Source organism: Sitophilus oryzae, unplaced genomic scaffold (assembly GCF_002938485.1).
Source record: "Sitophilus oryzae breed Bouriz unplaced genomic scaffold, Soryzae_2.0 scaffold_179_pilon_pilon, whole genome shotgun sequence".
Classification (NCBI taxonomy): domain Eukaryota; kingdom Metazoa; phylum Arthropoda; class Insecta; order Coleoptera; family Curculionidae; genus Sitophilus; species Sitophilus oryzae.
The window spans coordinates 1247046-1264328 of NW_022146501.1; the positions used below are offsets into that span (position 1 = coordinate 1247046).

Sequence of the window (17283 nt, forward strand, 5' to 3'; positions counted from 1 at the left end):
AGCCTGAGGAAATTTGAAAAGGTAAATAAAAATAATATATTTTCTCTATTTTTAAGAACACTGGTATTCTTACACACATTTTATTGCCAAAGCAAATGGCGATTTTATACTTTTTGTTATGGTAGGTTAATAGTCGTAATAATTGTTTAACGCAATGGGGATACAGCAATTTCAACAAAGGACTTTTTGACGCAAGAAAGATGCTCTTCGTTTAGTTGAAAAGGGTAAACAGTTTTCGAGATATTTGCGTTTAAAGGTTAAAACCCTCACAGGTACACTATTTTTTGACACACTATACTGTACGATATTTTTAAAGAAATAAAATATATAAAAAAAAGAAATAAAATATATAAAACATGGTCAGGTATTTAGAATACCGATATATACAAAATAATTCTAAAAATACAAGGCTTCCATTTGGAACTCGTTACATTTATATCTTTTTCTTAAAGAGTGGCAAATTTTTGTGTAGAAAAATGATTAATTTCTTTTTCCAGAGGTACTCTCCTGGAAATATCGAAGATTACAAAGGATTCAGTGGAGGCATGCCGGAACAAAATACGGGATTATATTCTGAAAATAGTCTGGATTCGGATCCGTTGTTTTACAATAGCAGACCAAGGAATAAGCCGGATATTTTAAGGTGAGGATTAGTTCGATAGAAACTATGCAAATTGTATTATAAAACGATTACTTTGATTGTAGATTAGAATTTCAATTTAATTTTGTATTGAATTGGGACATTAAGTAATTTTAATTTAAATGGGTAGCTCTAATATTAGTCTAAGAGCTAACAACGTTTTCGAGAAAGTGTTTTAAGACGTCTGGCTCTTTAATATATATTTTACTATGCTCTCTGGAACAACATGCGGCCCGTCTGGCTGCCGATACCCGTTGCGTTCACTACTGCGCATCTAAAGAAGATCCTATATTTTTTTAATTTAGTCCTATAAATTCTAGTATTGAATATAAATCGAACATGTCTCCATAGCGCAGTGCGTAGAGTTTCCGACTACGAACCGAGGATTCAGAGTTCGAATACGGGTCAGGGCAAAGACTTATTTATTTTATTTTTGTTTATATTCTGATAGTAAAGTATTAAATAATTCTGGTGATTAAAAAAAACAAATATTCAATACTCTACTATCAGAATATAAACGAAAATAAAATAAAAAGTTTTTACCCTGACCCGGATTCGAACTCTGACTCTTCGCTTGATAGGCCAAACCTCTACGCGCTGAGCTATGGAGACTCAGTCGGTTTATATTCAATACTAGAATTTAAAGGACTAATAAAAATATAGGATCTTCTTTCAATGTGCAGTAGGGAACACAACGTTTACCGGCAGCTAGACGGGTCGCATGCTGTTCTAGAGAGCATAGTAAAAGATATATCAAAGAGCCAGAGGTCTTAAAATACTTGTTTTTTCCACGTTGCTAGCTCTCGTACACAGTTAAAAATAAACAAATTTAAATTATTGTCACTAAAATAAAATTTTATTTTGTATATTTTGTTTCGGTAGCAAAATACCAAGTTTTTTAAAGGAATTTTGTACTTATTGTTATAAATATATAACATATTTTATTCTTCCTCACCGGCCGGCAGGAAAAATGGACTCCTTAAAATGTTCAAGTGTTTTAAATCTTTATATATTGTGTTCTAGTTGACCGATTTTGATTATTTTTAAGCAATTTTATCTAAGTTATTTGACTTTTTAGTATCTCTATCTAAATTAAAAATGAAAGTTGCCATCTGTCAATTATACGAGGGAAAAATAAAGTTGATATATTTTGGTAAAAGTTTGAAACACCTTTTGGAGTACGTGAATAAAGCAAGGTTTCAATTTAAAAATCATTTGGGTGTATCCAGACACTAACATTTTTTCGTATTTTTTACATTAAAACCATGCCTTTGGTTTTGGTCCTAGTCAACAGACCTATAAAATCGTATTTATAATTTATGTAATGTTACTGTCCTTGAAAAATAATATTATTATTGTCTGTTGGGCAGTTACTTTAACAGATATTGTTTTAGGCCCAAAAGTTGATCTCTACCATGATCAATTAAAGCAGTAATAGTCGATACTTTTGAATTTAAACTATCTCTACTAAAATAAACGTCAATAAACAATAATAATATGACTTTTTAATGACATTGACGTAACAAGTAAATACTATTTTATAAGGACTCCAAATCAATGCTAAAATTGCTGGAAATCGTTACTGTCTTATTCAAAAGCGAATATCTACAACAAAAATAAAGTTATTGATATGAATCAAAAAACAAACTATCGAGAAAAGACGTACCTAGATGATAAAATGATTTTTAAATTCCTTGCTTTGTTAACATATTCCACAGAGTGTTTTAAACCTTCACAAAAATATGAACATTTTGTTTTTCCTTGTATAATTGACAGATGGAATCGTTCATTTTTAATTTAGAAAGAGATACTAAAAAGGCAATTAATTTAGCTGCAAATTGCTTAAAAAATCATCAAAATCGGTCCACTAGAACAAAATACCTCAAAATAAGTACAAATAGTAATTAAAATTAAATATACATTTTTCATAATACATCAACATCTGATTAACATTTTTTTATTTTAAAGTCTTTAGAATCATACGAGCTCTAACAACTATATGTTGGGACAAGGTCATATTTTGAAATTATTGTTTTATTTTTTTCAAAATGACTGAAAAATATATGTTTAATTTTTTAAATATAAACATAGCCATATATCCTAAACAACTTGACAATATCTTTATGAATTTGTAAATCAATCCATATCATCTCAGTAGCGGATTTTGTTCATAAAAGGACAAATTTGCTGACAACTAAATATTGGGACAACTATTTTTAAATAATTAATATCATTATAGGCGGCTTTGCGATAAACGTCACAAATGTTGCAAACTGTTTACTTCAGCATTGATAGCTTGTAAGTGACTCGATACTTTGAGTAGTGAGATTTACTATAAGAAATTTTAATTTTTTTAATTTTCAATTTTGTTAATTTATTTCAAAGTAATGGTCCGTGGAAAAGCTACAAATCAAAAACTACGCGAAATTATCATTCGTCAATACAGTACGGGAAAAACAATTTCTGATGATTTAAATATTCCAAAAACCTAAATTAATATAATAAAAAAATACGGCGAATCTGCCAATGTAGACGTTAGAGGTAAAAGTTCGGGAAGGCCAAAAGTTGTATCTCAGAGAGATTTACGAAATTTAGTAAAAATTTGCGTCTGCGAGAAGAAGTAGGTACTCTTCGCGAAGTAACAGTTAAATGGAATATTGTAATTGGTTTAAATATCTAGAGAATGTTGCCGAAAATATATCCATAAATGCGGTCTGGGGTTTTACAAGGTAAACTTTATTTTGTGTGGATAATCAACTACCTGAACATTATTGATACAAATTCTTATTTAGGCCAAAGAAAAACCGCTACTGACAGAAATGCAAAAGAAAAATTGCTACAATTGAGCAAAATCTAAATTATCGTGGACACAAAATGATTGGAATAAGGTCATATTTAGCGATGAGTCTAAATTTGATGTTTGCGTTGGAGATCATCGAAAACGAATAATACGAAATAAAGCACAAGCCTTTCATAAAGATTGCTTAAAGAGGGTTGTTAAATTTCCTAATGGGATTATGGTTTGGGGTTGCATGTCAGCAAGAGGTTTGGGCAAATTAAATTTTATAGATGGCAATATCAACATATACTTGAGACCTCACTTTTATCTAGTGCACAACAATTGTTTCCAAACGAAGACTATATTTTCCAACAAGATGGAGCATCGTGCCATTCAGCAAAATCAACTAAAAATTGGTTCGGTATTAATAATATAAAAGTTCTATACCATCCTGCAAGTAGTCCAGACCTCAATGTTATAGAAACTGTGTGGCATAAAATGAAGCAATATTAAAGAAACCACCCTCAACGAACAATTTTTGATTTGCGGACAAAACTGCAGGAAATTTGGAATAATTTTTCTCCTCAAATGTGCCAATTTTTGGTAAATACAATGCCATTAAGAGTTCAGGCAGTTGTTAAGGCGTAAGGTGATGTAAGTCTGTATTAAACAAATTTCTTGTTGTGCTGTCCCAATATATAGTTGTCAGCAAATTTGGCTTGATTTTGGCAAAATAAGCTATTATCAAAAGTGATTTATTTGCAAAGTTATGAAAATATAGTAAAATTGTCTAGATCATATTGTAATGTTTGAATTTAGAATAATAAACAAAATAAATTGAGTCATTTTAACAGATTACTATTTTTATTGCAAAAAAAGACCTTGTCCCAACATATAGTTGTTAGGGATCGTAGTAGCATAATATTATCTATTTAAATTATTTGTTTAAGTACTAGTAATACCATTTCTCTCTTGTCTTTTTTTGCAAATTAATTTATCATTTTTTATTTACATATTTTAATTCAAAAAATCGGTTTTTTAAACAATAAATCAAGAACATACATTTCCAAAAGTACACACTGTAATTAAACATTCAAAAATCAATCAATCATTTGTTATTCGAACCTTTCAAATTTAAAGCCCTAATATTAACCGTTCTTTCGTCTACACTAAAAAGCACACAGACAAACACAATTTAAATTGGACGACGCATTTTGGAGTGATTTATTTTATTTTTTCATTTTTTCTTTGTTGAAGCCGACGACGAAAGTACCAACGTGAAAGCGAGGAAAGGTAAATCGTGTTTTGTTTGCTCACGTATAAGCTTTTTATGATGCACTCACATTTTTGCACACGTAAAAAGTAGAAAGTCGATTTGAGACGTTATTGGATTGGGACTTTGTGTAACCACTTTCGAAATTATAGCGGATAACGAAATTCTATTTTTCAATCTCGATATATCAGTTTGAGAGTAAATATTTATTAGTTATTGATTTCAATATTAGAATTGAAAGCTTTCGCTGGTATATGTAATATGTTATAGATTCTAGCATTAATTTTTTATCAAAAAATTGAATTATTCTGTAGTTTGAGCTCTTAAACGTTTGGTTAAAAATTTAGGTTTTTTTAAAGGGATGTAAATTCCAATAAATGAAACTAGTGAAACTTCTTACTAACAGCTATTACATTGAAGGATCTGATGGACATGTTTAAAAAATTGTTATGCCGGGTCCAGATCAAGCAGACAAAACAACGACAGAACAGAATCTGTTTCATTCAGAAATTCAGAATTCATGTTTTACGACAAAATTGCGACAAATTCTATCTCATTTTTGTTTTGTTTCAAAATTTGGAGACTTTTGAATGTCTCGTCTCGAGTCAGTAAATTGTCTATGTTTTGTTCGTATATTTTACGGCAAGTTGTGGCGTGTGCTGCCAACAGTTGGAGACTAGTGAAATCACACATGGTTACATTATATAAATTACATTATTTAAATACCCATAAAGGATTTTTTGGAGAGATGAATCCGCCACATAGGTATAGACATTTTTTACACACATGGTTAATAAAACTCATTCGCAACAACTAAACTTTTGACTTTGTTGAACTTTTGTCCTTGCAGTGTGAACAATTTGCCTCAAGTTTGTCTAGTTAGAATTCCCCATTTTTTGTGGCAAGTTGACCACCTACTTGTTGCCATTTAAAAAACAGCACTTTAACGCCCAAAATTCAACCGTAGTCAACTGAGACATGCAACATTACAATACTTCTAAACAACTGATATAATTTGTCGAGTTTAGACTATCATATTACTTTTATCCGAAGTGAATTCAAGTCTAAAATTGCCTTTAATGATCTAAATAGATTGATTTTTTAGGACCATTTAAACTTATCATGCAGCCATTGTTTCTTAAAGTCAGGAAATTAAAGAAAACATGAAAAACAAGACAACAAGTAATCGTGAATGTTTTGTAAGCTATAGAAATATAAATAAAATTATATAAGAGTTTCTTGCCTTGAACTGCTAATATAGAAATTAATTCCACGCTGTGTTCGTCATAATGTGAATCAAGCTGCTCTCACTACCGGTTTCGGGGCCCTACCCCATCATGAGGTGAGCTTGGGTATTTCCACAAAACGACGAGCACAGCGCAGAATATATAAATACGACTTGTCGTAAAGTAGCGGTAAGATATTAAGTCCCGCATCGCGAGATAAGGCAAGAAACTCTTATATAATTTTATTATATACCTAAAAACTGCAAGAAATGTATTTTCCATAATATATTTTGGGCTAGCCGAAAAAAGCCTTTATTTACTATCGATAGTTGTGCCTCGGTGGTACGAAAGTTATCTCGGCCACTATCTCGCGATGCGGAACTTAATATCTCACCGCTACTTTACGTCAAGTCGTATTTATATATTCTGCGCTGTGCTCGTCGTTTTGTGGAAATACCAAAGCTCACATGATGATGGGGTAGGGCCCCGAAACCGGTAGTGAGAGAAGGTTGATCCACATTATGACGAACACAGCGTGGAATTAATTTCTATATTAGCAGGTCAAGGCAAGAAACTCTTATATAATCTTATTATATACCTAAAAACTGCAAGAAATTTATTTTCCATAAAATATAAATATTGATAAGATTTGTTTATTTATTATTGATCTGTTTTAATATTGGACCTGCAAATCTTCACTTGAGCTGATGTCTAACGAGTTTAACAGTCTATTAATAAAGTACTTTTCAATATTAAACTCCATTAAAAAGAAGAAGCAAATGTAAAAGCAGAAAATAGGTACATTAAAAATGCATAAAAGATAAATTTTATAATAGAGGTATTAAAATTTAGAAAACGTCAACATTTGACGTTTCCAGTATTTTACCAAACCAATGTTTTTCAGTAACCGCTCTTTACCGTAATTTACCGGTCTGATTCGCCTGGTTTTTCAACGGAATACAGCCTTAATATAAACTTAAGAAGAGCGTAGTAAACTATTTTCTCTGAACTTTCTAAATACCTGATAATATTTTTCCTTTTAATTTTCAATATAACTTTGACAAACTACCAGCAAGACCAGACATTTTCAACGTTCTTTCTGAAAACATAAGCTTTTCGTATCATTTTTTATACCTTTAAGCTCTCCTTTCTCATAGCGTAGCGTCTTATGAAAACTTTATTTCGACCTTTTATGTTCGTTGTTCCACGACAATAAGGTTAAGCTAGTTTCATAAGCTTTTAGAAAAATAATTTTAAACTCTATTTGTTTTTGCTCAACGATGAGAAAGAGGATACGGGAGAAACTCGATAATACGAAATATATAAGAATTTATTTCTACATAGGTAATTTAATTTTTATTAAAATTTTGCCAAGGTCTTTTCGAAGCAGATTATAAAAAGAGGAACGTGATTAGATTTTAGGGATACTGAGATAAATAGTATTTGATTTTGTGAAAAATAGGGAATAAAAGGTCTTTTTGTTATTGAGATAAAAATGAGTTTAAATAAATTTTTGATGATTTAATTCGAAGACAGCTATAGCCAGTGACATGCCAAACCATCACCAACGACCTTTAATTTATACGACTTTTTTGACAGATTGTTTTAGCTGTAAAAAAAATTGAAATAGTTATGTATTTCTCATAATATATCAATATATGAGATACGTTTTTTAATCAAATGTTTCTATTTTAAAATAGTCGAAATTTTATAGATCTCTGAGTGTAATTTGGTGAATATAAAGTAAGTTTTAAAAGAAAACTTTGTAAAATACTTAATCAATTGCGGTGAAACTTTGACATTTAAAAAAACAATTTCAACAAGAATGTTCGTTCATTTAATACAAAGTTAAGATGAACGTAGTAAATTAAAGTTCATAGCAAAATAAACTTTTAGTCACGTGATTAAGCTTGGCCGGCACAGCGTTGCCCACTTTTACATATTTTCTTTTAATCAAAATATTTTAGGAAACAAAAATAAATTAATTATTAATAGATAAACAATTATTATTTACATCAACAAAACTCACCTTCTTAACAGCGCTTAAGGGATATAAATGGCCATTACTACCGCTTTCCCGTTCAAAATATTCTAATAAAGTTACGATGAGTTTTTTTACGGCTACCACCTGAATCCCCAGTGCGAAATTTAAATTCCAGTTAAGTCGGCACGGCGCACAGTGCTTCGAACATATGGCTCTAGAGGACAAAAGTGCAAAACTTCTCTTTTATTGTGGGCAATTTATTCAAACTAGGTTTATTTGTCACAAATGATGAGTACTCTCGTTGTACTAAATGATGATGTTCTTAGTCCCACGTTTATGAAAAAAAAATCTTATAAATAATAAAAATGTTGGAGCGTTTCCATCTAAGGATATAATAATTTATAGTATGAAAACGGTGTAAGTATTAAATAAATCCCTGTGATAAAAAAGAATTGAAATAACATTTATATTCTTTTTTCAACATGATTCCTACAATATAAGCTTAATATAAGATAAAAATGTTTTTCTTTAATGAAAAAGAAACATTAATGTTATATTTAATTAAAAAAACTTAAGATACTATAAATTTACTTTAGGACAACAAAATGCATAGATCGTAACTACTCTGATTAAGAAGAATCACTGCTGACAGAATCTTCCAAATTTATAGTATCCAAATCACAGGTAGATGAAGTATCCTCACATGTACAGAAATATCTTATATTTCTGTACATCATTTTCTAATGTTACTTTTTCGCGTTGTTACTGTTCTTTTTGTTGATATGAGGGGTTCGGATGTTAATAGTTACCTCTTTAATAGACCATATCCATATATTATTTTTTTCTTTTCGTGGGTATGAGGTTTTATAATGTATGAGGTTTTATAAGATGGAAACTTTTTTTATGCGACGTTTCGCTCCAACGTAGTGGGCTTTTTCAGACACAAGTGGAGTCTCATTTGACTGGAAGGTTCATCAATATCTAATAAAGAACACATTTTTTGAAATACAAACAATTTTGAGTTCTTGTCCTTATGATCAAGCCAAGTATTAACCAGATCGGCATTGCTTATCAATTTTACTCCATCTGAAAAGTATTATAAAATAAAGTTCGTCGCAAGCAGACGCAGGTGAACTATACAAAAATTAAAAGTGCATGAATAGGACAACAAAAATATTCAATAAATACGATATGTTTTGATATGTTTTTTTTAAAGCCTTTTTGAAGTTTTAAACATAAAATTTTTATACCCATTTAAGAATCATCTTAAAAAATAAATAAAAACTAAACAATCACGAACTTGTTTAGAAACAAATTTAAAGTACACACCTTGTTTAACAATATCCATAGTGGCTTTCAATTAAGTACGTACCGTTTAACTCCATAATATACAGAACTACTATGAATGTTATTCTTTTCACTGATAAGATAATGATAGCAAAATTTATTTTTAGTGAAAATATTTGCAAGAAACGCTCTTTATGAAAAATAATATACAGGATGGTTGAACATTGCTATAAGTATAAAATTACATATTCAGATATTAGTAAATTTTAACTTTTTTTGTCGATTTTCGTCCATGGGACGAAGCACTTTGCGGCGCACAGTGGTTTCGGCAATGGAAAAAAAACCCTAAAAAAGAGAGTGTTAAATCGGGTTTAAATTATCCCATCTTACATCGAGTTAGTTCAAAGACGATATAATAATATTACTTTTTTAATTTAATTACTAGTTTTGAATTTACAGCACCTCCTTTTTGACAATTTTCTTAATATACGAAACGCGCAAAAATAAAGCGAAAACAAGTAATATTTTACAGCCCTTCTTTTAATTCCTAAAAATCGGTATTACCCAGGAACTGTTTGGTTTATCCATGGGCATTAAAAGTAAAAATCATTTTGCCAAAATATACCGTGCCTTTAGTGCAGTTTAGTTTGAATCTATTTCTAATAAAATTACTTTACTTCTTACTTTAATCAGACTAGAAAAAAAAAGCTTTACCAAGCTTTGGTCTCGGATTAATTTGACTAAAAAAAGCAACTGTTAAAGTAGCGATTCTATAAATTTTATCGCCAGATTCGGACAAGTTTGTTAAAAATTTCAAATAAAAGATAAACAGTGTGAAAAAAAATTAAAACTACTTTCTTCATTTTTGCGGATGCCGAAAACCGATTTTAGATAAATTTTGATATGAAACTTTATCAGTATTGTTGTTGGATTTGTCTTATTAGCTGGATAATAAACATGTCGCAATTTGTGATACCATACAGTGTTGTGTGCGAGTTACTCTTTAACCGCGAGTACCATTTAGAGCAAGGTTTAAGGGAACAGTATCCAGAATTACAAGGAGAGCGGTTGTTGCTGGTAACTGGAGCCATAAAAAAAAGATTTCAACCCAACTTTGCCAAAAAAATGAGAGAAGTGCATCATGTGAAACGAATTTTTTTTCGGAAGTATAGTGAGTGGTTGCAGGGCGAGTTTTTGGTTAATTTTCCTGAATCTGATTATGAATCCGAAAACGAGTCATGAACAGGTTTTATTATGTATCTTGGCATAACAAAAGAAGCATTTAACACTTTTTTATTAACGATACAGTATAATCACTTAGTATAATCATTAGTTAATACGCATAATACTCAAAAATACAATATATTAATTTCATAATGGGATAAATTTATTAGAATTAAAACCTTACCGAAAATCATAAAAAAAGGAAAACATCGCAATGGAGAGCGATACCCCAAAAAAACTCAAAAACGTCCCGAGGTATAAAACAGCTCTTTTAAAATACCCACAAATAATGGAAATCCTCCATCCCCCCACAAAATGGAGATCACTTAAAATTTTGTAAAAAATGCACGCATTTTTGTTTTACCCTGTGTTATGGGTATTGGCCAATAATTAAATAAACTGCAAAGAACCGTTCGACAGTCGATAAAAAAGCGTTTCAGAATCTGGCTAGCAATTCAAAATGCCTTCAATAGTTTAGAAAATACAAGAAGTTCAACTTGATGCAAAAATTTTCACTTTACGTTTCAATTGGTGCTCAGTTTACTTTTAAATAAATTTATTAAACCACGTTATTTGATGTATTTTATTAAGCTGAATCGAATAAAATTCGTCCCAATGCGATTGGATTAACGGTTTAGGAAATATAGGGTTTTTTCGTTATATTATCAGTTTCACACCACTGTGCGGCGCGGCGCCGCGCCGGCGCCGAATATATTCCTGGTTGGCGACAATGAATTTAAAAATTTCTTCCAGTACAATAAGGTTGAGCTAGTTTCATAAGCTTTATTTTATAAGCTATTAAAATTTTAACGCTATTTTGGAAATAGAATTATTGATAATAAATTATTGTATAACAAAACTAGAAGTTAAAAAAGAAAATCGGATTAACCGCAGAACTACTAGATAATTAAATTTAATTTTAACCTTTTTTTTCCGTGAAAGAGAGCTACAGTTATTTAGTCTTTCTCTCTTATTAATGTCAGGAGGTCAGCGGCTCTAGCTTTTTACTGCACAAAGCAAAGCACTCTTTACGGCTCTAGGTGTTTGACGAGTGGTTATAAAAACGTTAAAGGGCCTCGAGATGGTCCTTAGAAACAGCAGAACACGCTATATAACTTTATTGCCAAGCGTAACTTAAAATGTAACAAATAAGGTATAATGCCACTTTATATTGCTTGGTTCTACATATAAAATACACGGTTTTTTTCACTCAACCTTTTCATTAAAAATGCCATTCGACCGAGAAAAAAAACGGCGTCAAAGACGGCTGGGGAATAGCAATCGATGATAATTTTGGCGGGGTCAAGCCCTAGACAAAAAGGTTGTCATTTATTTTTATATTGATATTAAAAGTGATTTTTAAATGGTGTTGTTTAAAATTCGAGAAAAAATATTTTTCTTGGAAATAGATTTTTGTGCCTGGAAACATTCTATCCTTTTTTTAATTTTTCTATAATTAATGTAAATTTTTGACGAATTTTTTGGCGATTGTCATTTTCCAGCCGTCTTTGACGCCGTTTTTTTTCGATCATGTGGTATTTTTGTTAATTGTATCACTGAATATTCACGTTTTTCTTTTATTATAGCACCTTTTCACGGCAATTTTTTTGTTAATTGCATTATACAGGGTGTGTCTCAAAAGTGGCTCATCCCTATAAGTTTTTTTTATTTTTTCAGATAAAAAAACGATATTTGGTATATTAGCAAAGAGTAGATAAGACAAGAGACGACAGTTCGCGCGGTACCTTTCATGTTTGAGTGGTGGGGAGACTGACCTCGTCTCGCTTGTCCCTTTAAATTTTCGTAATTTTTTCGCGGGAAATTTAAAATAGACTATTATTAAAACTTGCCTGTATAGCCTATAAATAGTTACTGTATGGGTAAATAAATAAATAGAAACGAAAAAAAAAATGAGTTTTCTAAATATTATATAAAATAAATTATAATATAAATATATTTGTCGGGGAATAAAGATAATAAAAGCAATATTTTGCATATCGTTGGTAAACAAGATAAAGTGACCAAGTCGATTGGTAAGAAATGTTTTATTTACGTGTATTTTTTTACATATGGACTTGAACAAGTGTAATATCCAGGGTAATATCACAATGTGGAGTTTATGTACAAAAAAATAGAGTTGCTCAATTATTTTTGTAAAAATATATTTCAAGCTTCTAACCATGTCTTCGATCTATGGATTACATTTAGTTTAATAACATAATTATATAGTATATTTCTATAAAAATACTTTTTAGGATCCTTTGGAAAAGAGTGAAATATTATGTTTGTCGAAGAATAAGACCTATTTTTGCAGTCTTTATAAGCACACACATTGCCACCATCGCGTCTTTTCCTGCTACTCGTGTCCTGTTCAGTATTCATATTTAACAATAATTACTAATTAGTACGCAACAAAAACGATACTAAAATTAAACCTTAAAAACTCTCAAAACGATAATATATCGAAAAACTCCGAAAACACACATTAAAAAGGCAAAAATGCAAGAAAACAACTAATCAGATTTGTTTATGTTTTAGCCATAAGTTTATTATGATTAGCATTATTAGTTGTCTCTGCCATTATTATGATTAGCACAGCTGAGGGGAGAGGGTTAGAATAAATAAAATACGCCGTTGTCAGATTTTCAGATTTTATCTGTTTATCTATGAAATCGATCAACTTAGTCATTCTGTTTCTTTGATATTATCAGTACATTGCGAAAAAAGAACCTAAACTAACCTAAACTAAAAATTTACATTTCCAAATTTACTTCTTATATTATTAATTTATTTTAAGAAAATCTTGTTTATTTTTCAAAGAAATATACTTGGCAACAGGCAAAATGGGACTTAATGGGACCTTTAAATTTTAATATATCTGCGTCTCTCTTACGAAATTTGACTTCTTTGTTCACTGTCGTCTCTTGTCTTATCTACTCTTTGATATTAGTATATGACAGAAATTAGGATTGATTGACGTATTCATTTGTTTTTGGTCACTTCCTGTTTCACCGAAAATTACTACAACTTTTTTCTTAAATGGCACCCTCGGTATATTTTTAATGTATTCGATAGAAAATGCAACTTTTAGCATTTTTGCTTAACAAAAATTGTATTTTAAATTTCAATCTAGGCTGTGTTAAAAACATTAATTTTTAATCAAGGAGCCTTAAAAAATAGATTTAATCGTCTAATGTTTTAGCATCTTGTCCTGGCGGGTTAAAAGATGCCCAAATCGTATTTTTAACCGTATCTCAATTTTTTCAAATGGAACGAGGGTGGCTTATTGGCATATTTGGAAAAAGCATTTTTTTACGAATAATTTGGTACTACACATTTGGTATTTCGAGCCAAATTGTCGTTATGAATCGCATGTTGCAATGTCAAATAATAACCATATTCGAAAATGCCAAAAGTTGACATATGTTATGTTATTCTATTTAGAGTGTGAAGTCTAATACCAAGGGTGTCATTTAAAAATCAAAAATTGTAGTCATTTCTGGTAAAACAGGAAGCGACCAAAAACAATTGAATACGTCAATCAATTCAAATTTATGTCATTAACATACCAAATCTCGTTTTTTTATATGAAAAAATAAAATTATAGAGGTGAGCCACATTTGAGACACACCCCATATATACTAAATCAATATATATTTTTAATTATTACAGCCAAGATGCCTGGGTTAGCTGCGAATCAACCTTCTACAATCAGAGCATGGACAGCAACGACCACGGCTACCCTATAGAACAAGATTACTACATCAATCAGTCAACGATAAAGAAAGGTAAAGCAAAATCATTTAATTTTCCAAAATATTTACATAATATCGTTCAATCTATTTAGATTTCGGCTTGGTCTTAGTTTTGGGGATAGCTCCATCTTTGTTTTGAACAACTGGCTCTGTCTTTTTCTGTTTATCTTGAAGTGCTGTAACGTCTCTCTCCTTCTTCTTAGCTAGCGGCAGATCATCTATTGAAAAGGAAAAACGAATAAAAATGAAATAGGAGAAATGGTTTATTGTTTGAATTGAGACAAAAATAGATCTTGTAGTAAATAGAATGCAATAAAATGAAGATATTCATTGCAAGAAGTTTTTCTAGTAAAATAATAGCTGTAAGGCTTTGAATAAAAAGAATAAGGAAGGAGCATATCAAAAATCTTAGATTGACCCCAACGGGATTCTAAAATGGCCGACTTAAATTCCGGTTTATCAGTGCCGTTCTAATTTTATTCAAGACGTTTAAAAATATCATGTAAGGTAGATTCAATAAGTTGTTTTATTTTACGTTGTTAATAAATATTGCTAGTTTTAAAATATATAATTCTAATAAAAATAGATAAGTTATAATAATTATTTATTAACACAAACATCCGATACGCTACTGAAGCAGGTAAGTCAAATTGACGTATCTAAATTCTTTGACAAGTAGTAAATAAAAGCAAAAATGCAAGAAAAAATATATAATTAGTTAATTTTAAGTGAATTTCATAAATGATCTGTTTAGGACACGTATGTATATTCTATAGTCACTTACTAGCGAAAAGTTATTCTATTATTTCCCTCGATTTTTGACCGAGAACTCCCGCACGCTACACAACCAAATATTTTACAGTATTTTTCGATAAATGGCAATAGTTTCACTGTTAATTTAAGTTCTGTCACAATTCCCTTCTTGATTTACTATCTTTAAACAACTATCAGTAGTAGAATAAATAATGAATAACATAAAATTAGCTCAGTAAAGACTGACAAATCCACAAAATGTCAAGTCAAATTGAAATGTGACAAGTGAATCATCAAACAGAACTGTCAAAGATCCCCACCCTAGAGTCCTCTTTCCGTCGCCCATGCATGACTACATGATAGCCATGACTACAACAAAGCTGTAAGGCTATTATTTTACTAGAAAAAAAACAAAAGAAATTTTATATTCCGAAAATATTTTAATGCCAAAAAAAAATTGCGCCACTTTAAATTTAACTGTCAATGTTTAAAACTTTACTTTTCAATTTACAAGCTTTATAAAGTTTAGACGAATCTCATCCCGATAAAAAAGTTGAGGCGATTTATTTTGAAAGTTATAACAAGTTCTACTTCCGTAAATTTAAATGTTCTCCCGAAAAGAATATTTTTCCTTGTTTTTACAAGTTAAAGTGTATTGCGTAAGTACACCGGAAATTCTTAAAGGATTTATAACTGTCATTTTATGAAATAATAGGCAATTAAAAATAAATTGGATCTATTCCGTATGATCGCAAAAAAGGCGTCAAATACGGCTGTCGTACATACAGCCGAGAGCCATTCTTAGTGATCCACCTGTTATGTTAAATTAAAGCTTGTAAAAACTATACCTTTAGCACTTTTGGTGGTTTTTTGCTTTTTTGAGTTCTTCTCCCTGGCCAAATCTCTCTGATTACCCCTAGTCATTGCCCAAAGCAATATCGTAATGAAAAATACGTGAAGCTGACAAGTTAATTTAACATTGACATTTTAAACGTCCCTACTTGACGCATTATCATAAAGTTTATTAGGCAACGGTCTAGCCAGTTTAATACACCTGTTACCTGTCGTTCTCTGAAGTTAAGCGACGTAAGATATGATTATTAAATAGACTGGTAAACGTTAAATAAATATTTTTTTATTGTTCTTTATTGGGGTAGAATACTAAAAATATATTGGGGTCTAAGGAACAAAATAATAACTTAATAAGACATACAGAAATGTAAATAAATGAAAATAAGTACTCAAGGGATCGATTTGGTATCGAATCAAAATAATTCACCTAAATTTTTAGCTCTTTACCTCAAACGGTTTTCGAGATTTTCAAAAAACCTGTTTTTTCAATTTTATTTTTATTTTTTTAGTACAATTCAAAATTAATTAATGATGATTTTTTTCATGAAGACATGAAAAAATAATATGATCATGATTGTTAAACGAAAAGCCGATTTTTAGCAGAGGAAAGAAAATTAAAATCTTCATTTTTTAACCTTTGTGAAATATGTCACTCACTAAAAATCGTCAGAAAATGGTTTTTATATTACTTCTTTACACTCAGGATTTTTTTAGAATTTTTTGAAGTGGTGGAGCAATATGAAAAAAATTAAAAACTCCTTTTTTTCTAAAATCTTCTGTTTTAACTAACTTACATTTTTGTTTAGTTTAAAAAAGTGAGTAGAAAATATTTTTTCATTAAAACCTAAAAAATTTATCCTTGCCAGAAATAAACATAAAGATTATTATAAAAAAATCAGTCCTAGAAGATTTTAGAAAAAAAATATTGCTGTTAGAAAAAAAAGGCTGCTGAAGTATTTAGAGGAAGACTAAGGGCAAGCTTATCCTTTTCCAGTATTCTAGCAGGAAATTTTCGCCAATCTACAATGTGTGAGAGTGAGAAAGAACAATAGAAGAGCTTACCCCCTCAGGAAGACTCATTAATATATTCTCAATTATTGCTGCAATCTGGTGCAGGACAATGAGCTAGAGATGACATGGATTTTTGTTAGATCTAGTTCAGTTTCCAGTCCGTAGATTTTTAGAGTTTCTTGCGTGTGATATACAAAATAGCACCAGCTTTACCTTATACTACCATATTTAAAATTTCTTTGTTCCCGTCATTCCTTCGTGGGACATAGGGCTTCTAAGAGATGTTTCCATCTGATCCTATTCTGAGTTGTCTGAGGTTACTGTTCTTCTCCAGGTATTCCTTAGTCTTCCCCTGGCACGTCTTCCTTGTGGATTCCATTCAAGTGCCTGTCTAGCGATATCTCTGTGGGGTCTGCGGAAAATGTATCCAATCCAGCAGCACTTTCTTTTCTTAATTTCGATATCTATTCGATTTTGTGATGTTCTTCTCCACTGTTCT

At 30.6% G+C, this 17283-nt stretch overlaps 1 protein-coding gene across 1 annotated transcript in view; it reads left to right on the plus strand.

The window, feature by feature from the left end:
* LOC115882899 (protein unc-13 homolog B) overlaps window positions 1-17283 on the plus strand; it is a 346607-nt gene that overhangs the window by 90263 nt on the left and 239061 nt on the right. Inside the window, exons 8-10 of the mRNA XM_030901160.1 lie at window positions 498-643; window positions 4677-4712; window positions 14086-14201. Of these exons, the coding sequence (XP_030757020.1) occupies window positions 498-643; window positions 4677-4712; window positions 14086-14201 (298 nt within the window). The remainder of the gene's footprint in view (window positions 1-497; window positions 644-4676; window positions 4713-14085; window positions 14202-17283) is intronic.